At 45.7% G+C, this 21,099-nt stretch overlaps 1 protein-coding gene across 1 annotated transcript in view; it reads left to right on the forward strand.

The window, feature by feature from the left end:
- The first annotated feature begins 2,333 nt into the window (after nt 1–2,333).
- IL12RB2 (interleukin 12 receptor subunit beta 2) overlaps nt 2,334–21,099 on the forward strand; it is a 32,104-nt gene continuing 13,338 nt past the window's right edge. Inside the window, exons 1-15 of the mRNA XM_073544964.1 lie at nt 2,334–2,384; nt 4,493–4,558; nt 5,064–5,139; nt 7,523–7,795; nt 8,123–8,237; nt 8,482–8,660; nt 10,058–10,194; nt 13,475–13,622; nt 15,143–15,210; nt 16,761–16,974; nt 17,974–18,165; nt 18,386–18,487; nt 18,576–18,731; nt 19,108–19,269; nt 20,994–21,072. Of these exons, the coding sequence (XP_073401065.1) occupies nt 2,334–2,384; nt 4,493–4,558; nt 5,064–5,139; nt 7,523–7,795; nt 8,123–8,237; nt 8,482–8,660; nt 10,058–10,194; nt 13,475–13,622; nt 15,143–15,210; nt 16,761–16,974; nt 17,974–18,165; nt 18,386–18,487; nt 18,576–18,731; nt 19,108–19,269; nt 20,994–21,072 (2,018 nt within the window). The remainder of the gene's footprint in view (nt 2,385–4,492; nt 4,559–5,063; nt 5,140–7,522; nt 7,796–8,122; nt 8,238–8,481; nt 8,661–10,057; nt 10,195–13,474; nt 13,623–15,142; nt 15,211–16,760; nt 16,975–17,973; nt 18,166–18,385; nt 18,488–18,575; nt 18,732–19,107; nt 19,270–20,993; nt 21,073–21,099) is intronic.

The following is a 21,099-nucleotide window of genomic DNA, read 5'->3' on the forward strand; positions in this document are numbered from 1 at the left end:
ACGTTATATTATACTCACCGGGGTGGGCGGTCCGGTCTGGTGGGCGTTGCGGTCCGGTCCGACACCTCCATTCTTCAAGCAATGACGTCCTCTTCTCCCGTCCTGTAATGGCTGCGGCGCAAGCGCACTGCTCTGCCATGTTGAGGGCAGAGTAGAATTATGCAGTGCGCAGGCACCGGCCCTCTCCTGACACCTGCGCACTGCATAATTCTACTCTGCCCTCAACAGGGCAGAGCAGTGCGCTTGCGCCGCAGCCATTACAGGACGGGAGAAGAGGACGTCATTGCATGAAGAAGGGAGGCGTCGGCCTGGACCGAAACGCCCACCCCGGTGACTATAATAAAACGTGTTTTTCTTATCTTTCAGGTTATATCGGAGGCTTATCTACAGCACTATAGAATGCTGTAGATAAGCCCCCGATGTCTATGCCGGCAGCTGCTAGCCAAAAAAAAGGATGACAGATTCCCTTTCAAGGAAACCTGAGAATAGATTCTAATCTAATGACACCGTGTTATAGGGGGGGGGCTGAGCAGTGTAAGGGTGGTTTCACATTAGCGCTTTTTAAGCGCACGCAGGGCCGGGGGTAGCTCCGCCCCCGAGCCGGCTGTCTGCCCGGCGTGCCCGCCCCTTGCTTGTAGCGCCGCCTCCTAGCGGACAGCGGCGCCTGCGATCGGCGCACCCTATCTTTAGCATAGGGTGCGCAGATCATGCGCAGGCCGTGCGCTAGTTGCGCTTTGACCTGCGCTGCGCACTTTTGACGGTGCGCCGTGCGCGCCAAAATCGAACTTTTCAGATTTTGGCGTGCACGGTGCACCGTCAAAAGTGCGCAGCACAGGTCAAAGCGCAACTAGCGCACGGCCTGCGCACGATCTGCGCACCCTATGCTAAAGATAGGGTGCGCCGATCGCAGGCGCCGCTGTCCGCTAGGAGGCGGCGCTACAAGCAAGGGGCGGGCACGCCGGGCAGAGAGCCGGCTCGGGGGCGGAGCTACCCCCGGCCGTGCGTGCGCTTAAAAAGCGCTAATGTGAAACCAGCCTAATATATAGTTTTGTGCAGTATAACCTGAGTTTTCCTCATCTGGGAGTTTGGGTCCAGTGGGCGGTCCTATCAGTGACTGACAGCTTCCTTTGAATGAAGGCACACACAGAGATCGCTGTCAATCACTTATAGGAACACCCATACAAAGAGTCCGATTTTTTTCCTAGAGTAATGATTGGACGCAGGCTCCGCTGAATACGGCCCGGACGACCTGTGATACCGGACGCGGCGCTCCTCCTGGACCCTGGGTGACACCTCACTTTGGTAAATATAATTTACATATAAGTTTATTATTTTTTACAGCATGAGGTGCACGTCCTCATATCTGGTCCTCTCTATTGACATCATGTGTTATAGGTACAAGGGCTTTGGTCCCTTCCTGAGGAGAACAGATATGGGAAAACCAGCAAGGCAGCAGATGAGCAACTTTTTCTGTGCATGATTTTGTGATATTCTGAATTCATATTTTTCTTCCATCATCTCTTTGCTGCACCAGCAGGTTTCTGTATCTGTCTGCATTATCATGGATTGATATGAAGATATTTGGAGAGATGAGATCTTTTTGCAGTTTTCATCTCTTCTCAGGCGGTATTATTTATGGGACTTTCTACCAGCTATTCACTGTGTCCCCCGGTGTGTTGGCTTTTTGCTATTCTGTATGGTTTGCCGTTTCTAATTTTATTTTGTACTGATTTTGAATAGAAATACAACGTTTTAACTTTCTTTGGAGGACCTGCATTCCGGAACATTACCCCATGTAGGGAATTGTCCTTTGAGCGATTCCCTGCTGGAGTTTTCCAGATCTGGAGTCAGTGCATTATAGACTTTGTCCCTAAAGTCTGGCCTCAGAGGAATGCTCATTAGCTAGAATTTTAATTAATTTTATTTAATCAACTTTGATAGAATTTTGCAAAGTTATTTAATATTCCAATGGCATGAAATTCTTGAAAATCTGCATTTTTGGCTGTGTCCAGACATGAGGCCCCCGGAGCGCTGCTGATGGGGGAGCTGAGACTTGTGGTTTGGAGGTTGAGTCTGACGGATGCTCAGCGCTGCTCCCTCCTCAGGCGGTAGGAGGTACTGCAGCCTCGGAGCCTCAGTGATGTCTCCAGTGCGGATGAGGACGGAGGAGGAATAACGCAGAGGAGCGGTGCGGAGACCCCAGGAGCCGCAGGTAAGTGGAGGGTCCTACCTGCCCCACACACAGCACACACGGGGGGCTCCAGAGGAATCACAAGACGTCTGACGACAAGGGACCTGTATATATGCTCCACCAATATCAGGGGACTGCAAGAATGGCATCCGCTATAGAGCGACAGCAGAGCACTGTTCACACTGGACGTGCGGTATGTGTGGGATTATCCAATATAGAAAGATAGATAGAAGAAGATAGATAATAGAGAGGTAGATAAATAAGAGATAATAGGTAGAAGATAGATAACAGATAACAGAGAGATAATAGATATGATATAGATTGAAATATATGAGACAGATAAATATATAGACATGAAGATATAAGATTTGCAGAGATAGAAAAATATGAAATAATTTCTATCTATATCATATATCTTATATTTCTATCTAGGCAAATCTTATCCTATGTATCCCATATCTATATATTATCTATCTATCTATTATCTATCTATCCCATATCTATATATTATCTATCTATCTATTTATTATCTTTCTATCCCATATCTATCTATTATCTATTTATTATCTATCTATCTATCTATCTATCCCATATCTATATATTATCTATTTATTATCTATCTATCTATTTATCTATCTGTCTAGTATCTATATATTATCTATATATCCCATATCTATATATTATCTATTTATTATCTATCTATCTATCTATCCCATAGCTATATATTATCTATTTATTATCTATCTATCTATCCCATAGCTATATATTATCTATCTATCGATCTATCTATCTCATATCTATCTATGTATCTCAATGCAAGGCTCATATACAGTAGATCTTGTATCTTTCCATCTATCTGTGGTAAACTGAATATCAGACAGATCAGGGGTGTACAGACTTTTGAGGCACCCACTGCAGCCTCACAGGGGCCACTATATCATCTCCTCCAAAGCAGCAAACAACTTCTCTCACAGACTACATAAAGGATGTTTTATCATGAGCTATAGGGCTGCCATATGCTGTGCACTGGGCCCTTTCATGGCTTTGCCTGAGATCTATCGCTGATAGATATAAGATTTGGATATCAGATATTTTATTTATCTATCGGGTCACTCTGTACACAGTTGGATATTTCTGAGTTGCATCTTTGTTATGATTTGGTTATTGTTGCAGCAGAAGTTATAGATTGTGTCTCATGTAGATAATCTCTACAGTGACTATGAGCTAAAGATAAGATTAGGATGTAATCACAGAACATATAGTGCTGTAGGCTGCCCAGCACCCAATAACTGCTCGCAACAGTCACAATTCTCTTCTATGAGTAGATGAAGAGGTAAAAAATGGAGACTCTCATGGATGCCTAATGCCTATTACTTTGACATTAATATGCATGTTATCAATGTAAACTGACCACAAACTCAGCAGCAGTTTCTTACATTGTGATGGCCGCCCCCTCGTTATAAAGCCTTCTGCCCTAACATTGGGCATTGCTGTCCAGAACATGTTCACTGACGGTAGGGGAACTAGACCAGCCTCCTCCATTATTCTCCTCCGATGGGAAACCATTGAAGGTGCCATGTTCATAGGTTTGGCCAACCGTGCATGTGTCCTTAATGGGGAGAGAGGAGTCAAAAATCTCCAGTACCTCCAGATACAACAAAATAAACTCTTTTTTTCGTGAACCTGTCTTCAATTTTATTTTTTGTTTCTGTAGAACATTATTCTATCAAATCACATGACTAACAAGAAGCCTGAGGCCCGATGACATCCATAGCACGCCAGCCATACACGACTCTGTGACTAACACACGCGCTTTGTATTTAAACCACGCAGCCACAAATGGGGAATTTTACAAGTGTCTGTTATATGCAGAACCTCAAAGGAACATAAGATAGGAAATAATAGATAAAACACATCGAAACAACGTTCCGGTCAATCTCCAAAATCCACGTCTAACCTTATAACCAACAACAATATTCAAAGGAGCAGTAATAATTATTGTTGTCTTGCAATGGGAGAACAAACTGATCCGGAAAACACAGAAAAATGTATTTAAAAAAATGAAATACAATGTTTATTTTTTCATTTTAGGATCACTTCATTTGTTTAAAATATTTGAAAGAGTTGAGAAACTTTGTAAATATTTTGCTTTGATTTTTCTTTATGCTGTTTTATATTTACAAATAGCAGGTTGCCTAATTTTGGGGCATCCTGAGACCCCCAACAACCATCTGTAGTGTGAACTATCATAGCTCAGCAGCGCCTCCCCAGGAGACATGTTGCATTACACTATGTTCATAGACTTGCCAAGTCCTGCAAGTTGGACATGAGAACTTCAGACCCTACAAATTAATTCAGAACTCCTTGGTGAGTTTCGTTATAGATGGATATTGTCAGATATGGTAAATACAAGTATTTTTGCAATTTGTTGTGTGTTAAAATTTGCAGCCTGTCCTGAGATATCATTTTTCTAATGTTTACAATTCGTTGCCTAGGAAACGACCACCGCTGCTGTCCGGCTTGAAAGTTCTTCATTAGGAAGCAACAGAGTGCGGTCCAGTGTTTCTGGCCAACTTTGAAACAGCGCTTACAAGCTCAATAGAAAAGAGCTTGTATACACTGTACAAGTTCTGTTCTCTAGCAGCGGTGGTTGGTTTCCTAGGCAACGAACTGTTAATATTTCAAGAAAAGCTAACTAAACAAGGAATTGCAAAATTGCTTCTTTGTTCAAGCCTTATCCAACAATACTCATCTATGAAGGAAATAACCCTTTTAAAAAGTTTCCTAAACCAGACAATCCCTTTAACTGTGGAAGGTTGTTCTGAAGAGTTATTATTTTGTAACAAGGACTCAATGACATATGTCTTTTCAGCTTATGGAGAAACTTTGGTTCCCATGGATGACGCTTACTATCACTGTCATGTGGAGTCCAAAGATATCACGTGCAGGTCGGTAAATTAAGGAAATATTCGACTTTTTATTTTTTTTTCTGTATATTGCATTAAACTTCTTGAATATTCAGGATTTGTCACGATTTAGGCACACGATCCTCATCTGTATCCTGACCCGGTCTCCGTGGTTTTAGGATGTAAGTCAGGTCATAATCGGTGTTATTCCACATGGAGAACCAACAGATCAACTTCATGGAATCATCCATGTGCAGAAATAATGGCACGTCTGCAGAAATAATCACATTCATGGGTAATGGGGAAGTCCCGCACACATGTAACGAGGAGAACAACTTTAGCAAAAGTAGAAATGAAACAGAAAAGTTTTTTTCAGGAAATGAATTATGTCACTCTTGTTTCATGAATTAGATGTCACTGCGAAGAAGAGAAAAAGCGGAGAACATTTATCATCACATAAACATGCTAATTGTCTCTGAAGTGGACTTGAACTGTATAGCGCCACCTATTGGTAGTAGCGATCCTACAAGTCTATATTGACCTTTTAACAAGCCTTGCAATATGACTTAGGATAAAAGACAAATTAGGATCTCAATTTGCAGACACGGTGCTTTGGGGTATTACCCCTCATCAGTGCAAAGTATGAGAACTGACTTGGGTAGGTGAGAAGCTAAGACTGGGATCTAAAGGGTAAGGTTTCTCCTTATGGAGAGTGACATGCCAGGTTTGGCATGTCAGTTTGAGGAGACTAAGGGTATGTGCACACGCTGCGGATTGGGGTGCAGATTTGGCCGCGTGGATTTTGTAAAATCCGCAAGTAAATCTGCAGGTCAAAAGACCTGCGGTTTTACCTGCGGATTGCTCTGCGGTTTTGCCCTGCGGTTTTTCATCTCCACAATGGAGGAGATGGCAAACCGCAGCGGAATCCGCAGAAAGAATTGACATGTCAATTCTTTCTGCGGTTTCAAAACTGCAGCAAAACCGCATGGAAAAATCCGCACCGTCTGCACTGCGGTTTTTTATTCCCATAGGGAATAATGGTACTGTACACCGCAGCAAAAACTGCTGCGGAACCGCAGCAGAATCCGCAGCGTGTGCACACACCCTTAGGGTGTGTGCACACGCTGCGGATTTTGCTGCGGTTCCGCAGCGGTTTTGGCCGCTGCGGACCCGCAGCAGTTTCTGCTGCGGTGTACAGTACAATGATTCCCTATGGGAATCAAAAACCGCAGTGCAGACGGTGCGGAATTTTCCGCGCGGATTATCTGCGGTTTTCAATCCGCAGAAAGAATTGACATGTCAATTCTTTCTGCGGATTCTCCGGCGGTTTGCCATCTCCTCCATTGAGAAGATGAAAAACCGCAGGGCAAAACCGCAGAGCAATCCGCAGGTAAAACCGCAGGTCTTTTGACCTGCGGTTTCACCTGCGGATTGTACAAAATCCGCGCGGATGAATCCGCACCTTTTCCGCAGCGTGTGCACACAGCCTAAAATGCCTTGCCTGCTCCTTTGGCATGCCAGACCTGGCATGTCACTCTCAATAAGGAGAAAACTTACCCCTTTCAGCACATAAAAAGTTATGTATACAGGAAAGGTCATAATGGTCTTAAAAAAAAGCATGGAACAAATACATTTACATTGCAACCATTTTTATATGATCGAAAGTTGAGCAAAATTCTACTTTCTTGTGCGATATTTGACACATTGGTCTTTTCTAAGTGTATCAATTAATATGCAGGAAAAAGGAAACAAAAAAAGCTTTTGACTCAGGCTCTTATCTAACACTGGGAAGTGTATTTGCGCCCAATTCAGAAGTGATCACACTGTAGATATGGTGCAAATTTTGCAATTTTTGATAAATGTTGGTCAATGAATTTATCTTTTTTTTTTTTCTTAACTGTAAATATTATTTTTGCACACTTCCCCAGTTGCGGCCATATTGGAGACATACGCTTGCTGTATTGTGTGTATAGAGAGTGCAGCACTTGTGGTGCTTTATGGCATTCGCAACAAATGGGAGCAAAATGTCAAAGTTTATTACAGCCCTCCAGAAGTTTACAGTCCCAGAGAGGAGCTGTATACAGAGTCCTACCTGTGTGTATAGCGTATCTTGCCTCATCTAGGCCTCGATCATCACAATAGAGCTGCCATTAAATTGATAATCCTCTAATGACAATGACATAACTCTGCTAATCCAGACCCAGTCTATACAGTAAAGCTGAGAATTACCCTGTAAAAGCAGCCTGATCCTACAGTCAAGTGTTACTTTTCTTTTTCTCTCTCTGCCTCATTTTCTTTCTAAAGAAAACATTGACTGCAGGATTAGTCTGTAGCTACGGAGACACATAGGTCCGCAGAGGTGCTGCATACACAAATCATTAAGATGATATTAAAGGAAATCCAAAACTATGTCTTTTATCCACAGAATCCTGTCCAGCTGCTGTAATGAAGGCCAGCCCAAGCGCGGTGATACACCACGGTCATCCTATTAACCTCACGTGCACTTTAACTGGTCACAGCAGACCCTGCAACCTGGGATCTAGGGGGGAAATGAAAATTGAAATACAGAAAACAACAATGCCGGGGAGAGTAAAGAAGGATTCAGTCATTGTACAAGACCTCCGACCTCCTCCCGGAGCAACGGTTTACGAGTGCTGGAAATGTAAAATGCTCTGTGTGATAACTGTATTTGTTGGATGTAAGTATCAGAAAATGGACATTTGACGGCTCAGACTTTGGGCACTACAATAAATTGGAGTCTCCTGACAGTCTAGGATATTGGCTTTCTAAACTCGACAACCCCTTTAAGAATGTTTAATATCACATTGGATCTCATGCACATGGCAGCGACACATAAGGACTCAGCGGAGCCACATAAACTCTGTGTGCCGCCAGGTGGCGCTCTCCACAGCATCTGATGGAGCAAAACCATGAACCCCCCCCCTCCAATCAAACCAATTACTACCAAGCAAACTATCTGGGTTTTATGTTTTCTGCCCTGAACATGCGTTAATTTGTCTTTCAGATCCCCCAGATAAACCGAATTCTGTCACTTGTGAACAGGAAGGAGAATTAGGAAACATTTCCTGTTCCTGGGAATCTGGAAGAGAAACTCTCATTGCAACAACCTGGATTTTGCAGTTGAGTATTTGTCGGATTGTGAATATTCTGTACTGCTGTGCCATAAAATTGGGACATATCATTCTGTTTGCCACCACTAGAGGGAGCTTATGAGTGTGAAAGCTTTATGTATACAACCAGCTGCTTAGCTCCCTCTAGTGGTGACTGGGGGAAATCAACAATTTATTCCTTAAAGAAGTTGTTCACTTAATATTATTATATAATGAAGATGAGTGACTAAAGTATTACAGTTGTATCTTCCAGGCTGTTGCAGAAAACACATATTGTGACAGTTTCCAGCCTTTACAGTTCACAAACAAATCAGTCTGCGGTGCTGCCGGTCTCAATTTCTGTAGGTGACGAATTCACAGTTCTGGTGCGAGCATCAAATGACTTGGGAGAAAACATCTCGATGCCTCACACGTTCTCTTACACTGATGCAGGTGAGCGGCCAAACTACTGGGATTACAGGGGCAGAGCCATGGGGTGTCCAGAGAGACATTAGAACGGTGCCATGACCGGCAGATTGCACCATACAGATGGATATGAATGGAGATGTATGATGGGTGGATTCAGAGTTTCATTGTCCCTTTCCAATTACTTAAAAAGAGCAAACAAAAAAAAACAAAAAAAACCCAATTCTGCCTTTTTACAGGAATTGTCCAGACCAAAACCTAATTTTAAAGGGGCGGTCTACTACTCAGAAAGCACCAGGACCCTATGTAACACAAGAACACCATATCCCTACACACCCTCCGCATCAGCATTGTTCACCTGATGTTGGCGCTGTGTCTGACGGTGCTCGCGTGTCGCTCTGTCATCTGAGCGCTGCAGCCAATCAGGAGCTGAGTACAGGGCGCTTTTAATTAACATGGCGCTCTGATGCATTTAAACAACAGTTGTCCAAGAAGTGTACAACACCTACTTTGGTTTGGAAATTGCTTTTTTCTTAAAATATTCCCCGAGCTTTAGTTGCTCTAAAGATCCCCCCCCCCCCGACACGTCAGGAAGTGTTACATTTCCCTGCAGCACCTCCACTGGAGAAATTAAGTATTACATGATGCACATAAACATCAGTGGCCTCTAGGTGAGTCATGTCCTCCAGCCCCTCTTTGTAGTTTCTCTCTGCTGACCCATCATGACATTATTGGGGACACGTTTTCTACAATGCCGCAGCCTCTTCACCCATGACCGCTGTGCACATTCTGTAATAATACGAGATCTCTCTAGATCTGGATGGTTTGTGGTCGGGGACAGGAAAAGTGACGGTAATTCTGAGCGCCGGAGTAGGACTACCTGTAGGACTACCTGCAGGACTACCTGCGTTCTCACTGACCGTCACCTGATACTTTATAGAATAAGGTTTAATGCTTTTTTGTACATTTTATAGCCACCTTAATTTAATGTAGATCAGAGGGTTCCGGGTCCTGAGACTCCACCGGTCGCTCAAAAGATCACTGAGAAGTGTCTTGACCTCGAGAGACAGGAGGGCGCACCGAGCACTTCCCAGAGATCTTTAGGTTGAAAATATTACACTACATGGGGTCTCCAGATTTACAGGCTCTTTAAGGCAATACTTGTAATACCAGTGTCCATTTTTGCTCTTTTTTTGATTCCCCCTGCTCCAGGAATACTCACCATGATGTGTCTGATCTCTGCCCCTCTTATAACGCTGCTGCTTTATTATGAAAATGAAGCTTCTGGGTCACAATGCCAAATCTGCTCCAGACCCTGACAATCTGTGCCTATGGGGCTGAGGGTCCAGGGAGGACCCCCCTTAGGTTTTGCATCCTTTTAACTACGATTCAGTAAACCTTAACCCGTTCCTTCCATGTCGTAGTGAAGCCGCATCCACCGAGTGACGTGACGGTGACCTGTGACACATCCCATAGCTGTACGGTGACCATACACACCCATCAGGATGTCCGACACTTTTGGCTCCGGTATCGCATCCCCAATGAGAGCGCTTGGAAGCAGGTAATGCTCAGTTTTTGCTACCCCCAGGCATATAGTATATGGTCATATAGTGCATAAATTGCCATACGGTGTCTAGTTATAAGAGACAAATAATAGTGCCATACATATCCATATACAGTACAGACCAAAGACCAAAAGTTTGGACACACTTCTCATTCAAAGAGTTTTCTTTATTTTCATGACTATGAAAATTGTAGATTCACTCTGAAGGCATCAAAACTATGAATTAACACATGTGGAATTATATAATTAACAAAAAAGTGTGAAAAAACTGAAAATATGTCTTATATTCTAGATTCTTCAAAGTAGCCACCTTTTTCTTTGATTACTGCTTTGCACACTCTTGCTATTCTCTTGATGAGCTTCAAGAGGTAGTCACCGGAAATGGTCTTCCAACAGTCTTGAAGGAGTTCCCAGAGATGCTTAACACTTGTTGGCCCTTTTGCCTTCACTCTGCTGTCCAGCTCACCCCAAACCATCTCGATTGGGTTCAGGTCTGGTGACTGTGGAGGCCAGGTCATCTGGCGTAGCACCCCATCACTCTCCTTCTTGGTCATATAGCCCTTACACAGCCTGGAGGTGTGTTTGAGGCCATTGTCCTGTTGAAAAATAAATGATGGTCCAACTAAACACAAACCGGATGGAATAGCATGCCGCTGCAAGATGCTGTGGTAGCCATGCTGGTTCAGTATGCCTTCAATTTTGAACAAATCCTCAACAGTGTCACCAGCAAAGCACCCCCACACCATCACACCTCCTCCTCCACGCTTCACGGTGGGAACCAGGCATGTAGAGTCCATCCGTTCACCTTTTCTGCGTCGCACAAAGACACGGTGGTTGGAACCAAAGATCTCAAATTTGGACTCATCAGACCAAAGCACAGATTTCCACTGGTCTAATGTCCATTCCTTGTGTTCTTTAGCCCAAACAAGTCTCTTCTGCTTGTTGCCTGTCCTTAGCAGTGGTTTCCTAGCAGCTATTTTACCATGAAGGCCTGCTGCACAAAGTCTCCTCTTAACAGTTGCTGTAGAGATGTGTCTGCTGCTAGAACTCTGTGTGGCATTGACCTGGTCTCTAATCTGAGCTGCTGTTAACCTGCGATTTCTGAGGCTGGCGACTCGGATGAACTTATCCTCCGCAGCAGAGATGACTCTTGGTCTTCCTTTCCTGGGGCGGTCCTCATGTGAGCCAGTTTCTTTGTAGTGCTTGATGGTTTTTGCCACTGCACTTGGGGACACTTTCAAAATTTTCCCAGTTTTTCAGACTGACTGACCTTCATTTCTTAAAGTAATGATGGCCACTCGTTTTTCTTAGCTGCTTTTTTCTTGCCATAATACAAATTCTAACAGTCTATTCAGTAGGACTATCAGCTGTGTATCCACCAGACTTCTGCAAAACACAACTGATGGTCCCAACCCCATTTATAAGGCAAAAAATCCCACTTATTAAACCTGACAGGGCACACCTGTGAAGTGAAAACCATTTCCAGTGACTACCTCTTGAAGCTCATCAAGAGAATGCCAAGAGTGTGCCAAGCAGTAATCAAAGCAAAAGGTGGCTACTTTGAAGAACCTAGAATATAAGACATCTTTTCAGTTGTTTCACACTTTTTTGTTAATTATATAATTCCACATGTGTTAATTCATAGTTTTGATGCCTTCAGAGTGAATCTACAATTTTCATAGTCATGAAAATAAAGAAAACTCTTTGAATGAGAAGGTGTGTCCAAACTTTTGGTCTGTACTGTACAGTAACACTTCCATGAAGTTGCATCAACGACTGCCACCAACATCATACCCTGCAGAAGCATTATACAGCACAGTGCCACCATACAGTGATCAAACATAGCAATAAGTGCCATGCCCTGTCTCTATAATGCTGCCACACGGGCGCAGGCTTCTGGTACCAGGCGATCTGTCTCCTTTCAGAAGGGGCAGCTCATATGTCCAGGTCCCCTGCACATGTGCGCCCCCTCAGGCAAGTCCTGGTCCTGCGGCCAAACTGAACATTTGTTAATGTCAATTGCTGACAATACAACTGGGTAAAGGCAGAACCCTGAGAAAAGTGACTCCGGTTCTGGCCACACTCCACCTGGAAATGACATTGATGGTGCACGTACTGCCTCCGGATCTGGAGAATAAGCGGAGCCCGCTATATAATGGCGGCACAAGGCCACACCGTGTATATGGCTGGTGACAACCGCTAGGTAATAATTGGTTCAGAGCTGCCGTCACTTCCATTCCCCAGCATGGACCGTATAGGTGAAGCATGGTGGTCTCCTAATTTGAAAGTAAGAGATATCAAGGCTATGACAAGTCGGACATTGGTGCCGTGCTGCAATATGCCATGGTCCTGAATTCTGGAAAGTTAACAGGCATTTAGGGCTTACGTGTTGGTTAGTGGTGTCCTATGGGCCCTGCCTGCTGATCGCAGGGGGGTCTGGACGCTAAGACCACTACCGATGGCGAGAACGGGCCTTATTCCTTGTCTATGGAACTTGTGGAGAAGGCCGAGCTCTATACACTGCTCTAATAGTGCAATTCTGAACCACGCTCTTGCGATTAGTGGGGTGCCAAAAGTTAGACCACCCCCCATCAATCCTGACCCACTACACTGAGAGGTCACAGCCCTATAGGAACTGCTAAGTGACCCAACAGTGTGCCCTGTCCCATAAGCATGGCAAATGATTGCCCCTTATAACAGTGAAAACTAATTGCCCCAATAAACAGTAGCGCCCCTGATGTTCGTGCGGCACCCTGTGCCCTGATGTCACTTGTGCCAGCTCGCAGCAACACAATTCAGTTATAGGAACCCACCACTAGAGGCAGTGTCGGACTGGGTTGGCAAAGGCCCACCAGTAACATTGATTTGTGAGACTGTTCAGCTACACACAATATTAACCTGACCCTAGTGCACAAGTTTACTTTTGCTTCCATGTAATATTAATTTGGCCATCTTGTTTAATGAATAATTTGATTATACATTTTTCTGCAAATTGTGAATCAAGTTTAATAGCACTGCTCATTAGCACTCCCTGACAAGGGCCTACCGGAGGATTCTCCTGTTCTCCTGCTGGCCAGTCCGAGCCTCACTAGAGGGAGGCTGGAGTCAGTGGGAGCAGTGTGAATAAATGTGCAGAAAACGCCATCTAGTGGCAGCTGATTCCAACCTTGTGCAGCAAAGAGAGTCCAGTAATGTCCTAATTTCCCCCATAAATGGCTATAGAGTCTGTGTCCACGGGCTGGAAATGTGACCGATGTTCTGCACTTCTCGGCTGCAGGTGGAAATCCTGAACCACAGATCCCGGACTGTGCACAACCTACGTCCGCTGTCACAATATGAGCTCCAGGCTGCTTGTAAATATGTAATCGACAGAGGAAAGTGGAGCAACTGGAGCGACGTCATCACCCTCCAGACCCCAGAGGACGGTAAAAATGGAGACCAAATTGTATCAAAGCTGCGTAAAAACTGTACAACCGGGCTGAGATATGAGGTGCTGTTACTACGTGATGGGATTCATCACAGCACACTGATAACATTGTACAGGAGGAGGAGGTGAGCTGTGACATCACCTATTGTGAATGGTGGATTCTGTGTTATCTACGATATATAGAGGTGTTATCAGTCATTGTACAGGAGGAGGAGGTGAGCCTGTGACATCACCTATTGTGAATGGTGCATCCTGTGTTATGTACTGTATATAGAGGTGTTATCAGTCATCGTACAGGAGGAGGTGAGCTGTGACATCATCTATTGTGAATGGTAGATCCTGTGTTATGTACTGTATATAGAGGTGTTATCAGTCATCGTACAGGAGGTGAGCTGTGACATCATCTATTGTGAATGGTGGATCCTGTGTTATGTACTGTATATAGAGGTGTTATCAGTCATCGTACAGGAGGTGAGCTGTGACATCTATTGTGAATGGTGGATCCTGTGTTATGTACTGTATATAGAGGTGTTATCAGTCATCGTACAGGAGGAGGAGGTGAGCTGTGACATCACCTATTGTGAATGGTGGATCCTGTGTTATCTACTATATATAGAGGTGTTATCAGTCATCGTACAGAAGGAGGAGGTGAGCTGTGACATCACCTATTGTGAATGGTGGATCCTGTGTTATGTACTGTATATAGAGGTGTTATCAGTCATCGTACAGGAGGAGGAGGTGAGCTGTGACATCACCTATTGTGAATGGTGGATCCTGTGTTATTAGCGGAATATAGATGTGTTATCAGTCATTGCACAGGAGGGGGAGGAGGTGAGCTGTGACATCCCTTCACCCACAAAATTGGAGAGGAGCTGGGCACTTCTGTACCTGATGTGGCTATTTAAGGGGTTGGCAAGTTCGCGGACAACCTCTTCTTAAATGCCATCTTAAATACGAAAACTTATAATCGCCTTCCGTTCTAGCGATTTGGTCGCTGGGTCTCTCGGCACTTGTGTGACATTGACGTGTCATGTGAGCGCTGCCGCCAATCTGTGGCCACTGACTGGTTGCAGCCTTCAGTATTTTTGTCAGAGAACGTGTTCACTCTGCAGAATTACTGATGAGCTGCAGACGATCAGTGACTGCAGGCGGTCAGGATACATGGATTTTCTTTTCTCTGGGGCATTGAGTTGATTAAACAGTAGTTTTCCAGCAGTGGAAAACCCCTTTAAGGCATGCTTGGTATCTCGGGCATGTTAATAGGGGGTGCAGGGGCTGCAGTCATCGCCTCCCCCATAGAGTATGAAGGCGTCCAAAAGATCCCACAGGTACAAGTATTAAAAATAATGTTTGGTAGGTGAGTGAAAAAAATTTGCATTAGGGTCTAGGAATGTCAATAACATGTCTGCTGGGACTTGTGGTGTGACTGCAGATGGAAAGCTGTCGGCCGGAGGCGACTGGTGCAATCTCTGTACAAGTATCTGTTGTCTGATTTGTTTCCTTCTTTCTTTATTTTAGCTCCACATGGAAATATTACAGCGTGGTACAAATTAGAGAGGAGCAACACAGTCACCATTTTCTGGAAGGTAAAACTGCACAAGGTGGGACCCCGCGGCCGACACCGGCTATGGGAACGTGTCCGCTCTAGTAAAGGAACCGCTGATACTTAGTTATTTCCGGTGCAAACCCGAGAGGACAGGGGGTGATTCCCCAGTGTTGTTTGGATTAGTGTCCTCGCAGACCCCGCACCGGTTTCCCCGCGATGCTCCTTTAATAACAGGGTTCCAAAGAAAAATTGCCGGTTGTCACATCCGATAACGCAATGATACCTTTATGTGATAAAGCCTAGAAATGGCGGGATGTAAGAGGACCCTCATCGTTCTCTTTGTAATTACTCCGGGGGTCCGGTATCAGGAGTAATAATTGCATTGTATCCGCCCTAACATTAAAGGGTTATTCCCAAAGTAGTAGGTTCTCCCCTATTTATAGGATAGGTGATAATTCACTGATCACCAGGGGTCTGACCACTGGGACCCCCAATGGTCCTAAGAACGGGGCTCCGCAGACTGGAGCGGAGCTGCGTATGCTCGACTTTGTCTGTGGGACTGTTGGAAACAACCAATGAATGCAGCCGAGCCCGAGCATACGCACATCTGCTCCACTGATGCCCTGCCTCGGCGGAGCCCAAATCTCGGACCCCCAGTGATCAGCGAGTTATTGCCTCTTTCATGGGGCGGAGATAACTTACTATATGGGAATAACGCCCTAAAAGCCATCTGCCTATTATTGTGCAGGTCTGCTTTCCGCTCTGCCCCGGATGCGTCCTATCCTTCATGCACCAGACGTTAGTAGCAGATCAATTAAAGGGGATCCCTTCTTAAACTTGACAGGGGAAAAGCCTGGGATCTGACCGTGTCTGCTGGACCAGAAGTGATAACATCCTAACCACCAGTGATCTGACTGCGGAGGCCACTGATTGGCTGCGGGATCAGATCGGAATGTAATCGCTTCCGATCCGTGGAGACTGTCGGAGTGTCAGCGATGGGGTGAGAAGCGGATTCCAGGGGTGGATATGAGGTGTTAGGGTATGTGCACACGCTGCGGATTCTGCTGCGGATCCGCAGCAGTTTTTCCTGCGGTGTACAGTAGCATTCTAACCAATGGAAAAAAAAAAAAAAAAACGCTGTGCAGATGGTGCGGATTTTTCCGCGCGTTTTTTCTGCGGTTTTCAATCCGCAGAAAGAATTGACATGTCAATTCTTTCTGCGGATTCTGCTGCGGTTTGCCATCTCCTCCATTGTGGAGATGAAAAACCGCAGAGCAATCCGCAGGTAAGACCGCAGGTCTTTTGACCTGCAGATTTACCTGCGGATTTTACAACATCCGTGCGGCCAAATCCACAGAGCATTCCGCAGCGTGTGCACGTAGCCTTCCGCTCTTTTTCATTCTCCATGCTGGCGTCCGCCTTTAAAATTTGGGATATGGATTGATGTTAGATTTGGGTGCAAATGTCGTATCCAACCCGTGTGAACAAGGCTTATTCGATCTCATCCCCGGGAGAATATGCGATTTATTAGACCCTATAAATAGTGTTTATTTTTTGCCAATCTCCCCTTTTCTTTCTCTCTTCTTGCAGTACATGAATTTATCAGAGTTCAGGGGTCGGATACAATTTTACCAAGTGACAATTCAGGACAGCGAGCGTCCTGGGGTTTATGTGCAGAACAGCACAGACACTTGGCTAAGCAGGAACATTGACACGGACGGGTGTGTGATTGCAGTGTCCGCTCACAACTCCATGGGCAGCTCCTGTCCTACGTACATCAGCGTCTCCACTCGCAGCCACGGAGGTATGTCCGATATAGGAAAGTACCTGTCTATCCTTCTGTGGAGTGAGCTGGGTATGTACATTGCTCCCATTGACTCCAGCGAGAGCTGTAGATACTGTGTATGCAGTGAGCTCCCTCTAGTGGCGGCTGCAGGAAGGTATAATTTCATAAATAAGAATCTATGGACTTACGCTGCTTGTCCTGGTCATAAGGGAGCGCTGATAAGGTGGCAGTCCGCCAACACTGTTCAACCTTCATGCGTTATTTGGCATAATGCCTTTAAGGGCTTGTCCAGGATTAGGAAAAAACATGTCTGCTTTCATCCAAAACCACCATTGCACCCATCTGTAGATTGTTTGTAGTATTACAGCTCATTTAATTAATGGAGTTGGGCTGCAATACCAAGCACAACCTCTAGACAGGTGTGGCGCTATTTTATTTTTTTAACAAAGCGTTGGTGTCTTTCTATCCCTGTAGGATTTAAGGAGATTTTCCAGGAATAAAAAAAGTGTGTATTTTTTTTTTTCATTTTCCCAGAACAGCACCAATTTTATCCACAGGTTGTGTCTGGTATTGCAATAAATGATTGTGGGGGTTTTTTTTGCCTTTTTTTAACGTGACCCTGAAACACCCTTTTAAAAAATGAAGACACCGATTATATAAGAGCAGACCTCTATGCAGACGAAGTGTAAGGAGTTCTCTGCTTTTAATCCATATTTGTCACAAGTGCGCCGTTAAATTAAGCAAATGCAAAAAATATATATATTTTCCTCCTCTCAGTGATCTGCTGTAATTTGCAGGTAACCTTAGCAGTACGTGTTTAATTTTTATGCAGCGCTCCCACAGGTGAAATGGCGCATTACACTGTCCATTCACATCAATGTATGGTCTGTGTCATGTAGGAAAAGCAACCTGTCCATTATCCTGAAAAGATCACACTTAAAAAAAAAAATTATTTTCTAAAGTAGACACTAATCAAACACTTTTTTGGGGGATTGTAATTATTTCTTAATTTCTAAGGGTTCCCGGCCCCCACCAATGTCATCTCCAGAACCAGCGGCCCAGAAGACATCACCCTCCACTGGGAGCTGCCATATAAAACCGAATCGGATGACGATCAAGTAGTAACGTGGAGGGATCCTACAGAAATGGATCAAAGTCATACCAACTGGATCATCGTCCCCAAACAGAACAGATCGGTAACGATATCAGGTAACCACTAGGCGGCGCCACTGATCTCCCGACAATATTTGTTTGTTTTTTTTGCAAATCTCTCATTAATGCAATTTTCAAAAATCTGAAAAACTAACATTTCTGTATTTTTCTAACATTTCAGGTTTTATGCATTGGTCGATATTGTGTTGTTTTTGCACAGATCTTTTTCTCTCCGGTAGTTCGGCGTCTTACTCGTGTCCTGCTCTTTTCTGTGCAGGTCACCTTCGGCCTCAGATATGTTATCAGTTCTCCGTCTACCTGCTGCGGGGAGGAAGAGCCGGGCGCCCTGGCATCACGCGGGGGTCTACCCAGCAGACAGGTATGAATGTGTCAGGATGTCTGCTGTGTCGGCCTCATACATGAGCACCAATCCCTTCCTTATACACATCATTCTGGTGTCTCCACAGCGCCCCTCAGTGGTCCGGACTTTACATATAAAATGCACAAAAACAGGTCTGTCCTGGTCACATGGCAGGAGACCCCCGCTGAGGAGCAGATGGGGTGCATCACCCACTACAGCATCTACCTTAGGGCTGCGACACAGGGGACTCGCATTATTCACAGTGAGTGACCTAGAAAACAATATTGTATTGTCCGAGAATTATGTGTATGGATAGATAGATAGATAGATAGATAGATAGATGTAGCACTGCTGAGGGGTCTGGGTCGCACCCACACGTCTGCTCTGCAGCGGGACTGAATGATTGACTGTGAGTATGGCAGACAAGTGGGGGGAGGCTCCTGCTGCAGCCAGGTGCCTTACAGTAAGGAGACGATATAAGTTTCTATAATTTTTTTTTATTAATTAAGGCTCAATCAAAGGAAACGATATCGAGGAGGGATCACAAGTAGCGGTACAAAGTATCAGGACTCTGCAGCCGGGTCACTGACCGCCTATAATGCATTGATCTATATTCTTGTATTTTCTTATTATTTCAGTACCTTCCCACCAGTCCAGTCTTTACCAGTACGAGATTGAGAACCTTGAGAATAATGTCCATTACTCTTTGGAGATGACGAGCTCGAATGGCGCTGGAGAGAGTCCTCCGAGTCCACTCCTATCTGCCTATGTCCGGCCCGACGAGAAGAGCACGGATCCAGGTTTCCACTTATGTCAATATTGCATTTCTGCACTCTAATAACGGCGACTTTCTGTGAGGGTCTCGCACTTCAGAGAAGCTGCAAGGCAGAGGATAGACATTAGGCAACCTAATAGCTTAATAAGCTGAGCAGCTGTGTATGGGGGAAGCCGGGAGAGAGGAATGTCGGCCATCACCGATGTATGGGGGGAGGCAGGCGAGAGGAATGTCGGCCATCACCGATGTATGGGGGGGGAGGCGAGCGAGGGGAATGTCGGCCATCACCGATGTATGGGGGGGGGAGGCGAGCGAGGGGAATGTCGGCCATCACCGATGTATGGGGGGAGGCAGGCGAGAGGAATGTCGGCCATCACCGATGTATGGGGGGGGAGGCGAGCGAGGGGAATGTCGGCCATCACCGATGTATGGGGGGGGGGGGAGGCGAGCGAGGGAAATGTCGGCCATCACCGATGTATGGGGGGAGGGGGCAAGGGGAATGTCGGCTATCACCGATGTATGGGGGGGAGGGGGCAAGGGGAATGTCGGCCGTCACTGATGTATGGGTGGGGGTCGAGGGGAATGTCGGTCATATCACCAATGTATGGGGGGGAGGCGGGCGAGGGGAATGTCGGCCATATCACCGATGTATGGGGGGGGAAGGGAGGGCGAGAGGAATGTCGGCCATCACCGATGTATGGGGGGAGGCGGGCGAGAGGAATGTCGGCCATCACCGATGTATGGGGGGGGAGGCGAGCGAGGGAAATGTCGGGCGTCACCGATGTATGGGGGGGGAAGGGAGGGCGAGGGGAATGTCAGCCACCACCGATGTATGGGGGGGAGGAGGGCGTCACCGATGTATGGGGGGGAGGAGGGCGTCACCGATGTATGGGGGGGAGGAGGGCGTCACCGATGTATGGGGGGGAAGCCGGGTGAGGGGAATGTCGGCTATCACCGATGTATGGGGGGGAGGGGGCAAGGTGAATGTCGGCCGTCACTGATGTATGGGTGGGGGTCGAGGGGAATGTCGGCCATATCACCGATGTATGGGGGGGAGGCGGGCGAGGGGAATGTCGGCCATATCACCGATGTATGGGGGGGAGGCGGGCGAGGGGAATGTCGGCCATATCACCGATGTATGGGGGGGGAAGCCAGGAGAGGGGAATCTCGGCTATCACCGATGTAGGAGGGAGCCAGGAGAGGTGCAGTCAGCTATCACCCATGTTTTGGGAAGTCAGGAGAGGGCACAGTCACTGCTATCACCTATGTGTGAGGTTATCCGGGAGAATGGGCCGTCAGCTATCACTGATGTATGTGGGGAGCTGGGCCCATCGGCTGTCTCATATGTATGGGAACCCTTATATCACATAACGATGGCTATCTGCATTCACAAAATTAGGATTGTGAGGAGGGTGTAAAGGCTCTGTATAAAGTGCACCTGTACTCTCCAGTGCCTCCATAAAGAATAAGACTATTTCTGGACAATCTATGACTTCTAGCCTGCCGTTTTCCCCTCTGTATGCACTAGTCATTACAAGCATCTGCGGTTTACGTCTGCTCTCCATAAACTTCTATAGGCAGCAGATATAATGTGGTCCCTCACTGGAGAGAAATTTGAGTGTAAATGATTAGTTCAGAGAGAAAAGTGCCTGATAACACTGGAAAGATACGGCTTTTTTTTCTAATAAGATACACGAGATTGAAGAATGTGATGTGACGTCATCTAATAATCTCACATGTTCATTTCAGAGGACACAATGGTGGTCGAATTTGTGGTCGCCCTCCTCGTCATTGGTTTCCTGATTAGCATTTTAATTGCAAAACAGAGGTAATATGAATTCCATTACGCTCCTTT

The sequence above is a fragment of the Dendrobates tinctorius genome, unplaced genomic scaffold (genome assembly GCF_039654945.1).
Source record: "Dendrobates tinctorius isolate UK_male_01 unplaced genomic scaffold, ASM3965494v1 ptg000138l, whole genome shotgun sequence".
NCBI lineage: Eukaryota > Metazoa > Chordata > Amphibia > Anura > Dendrobatidae > Dendrobates > Dendrobates tinctorius.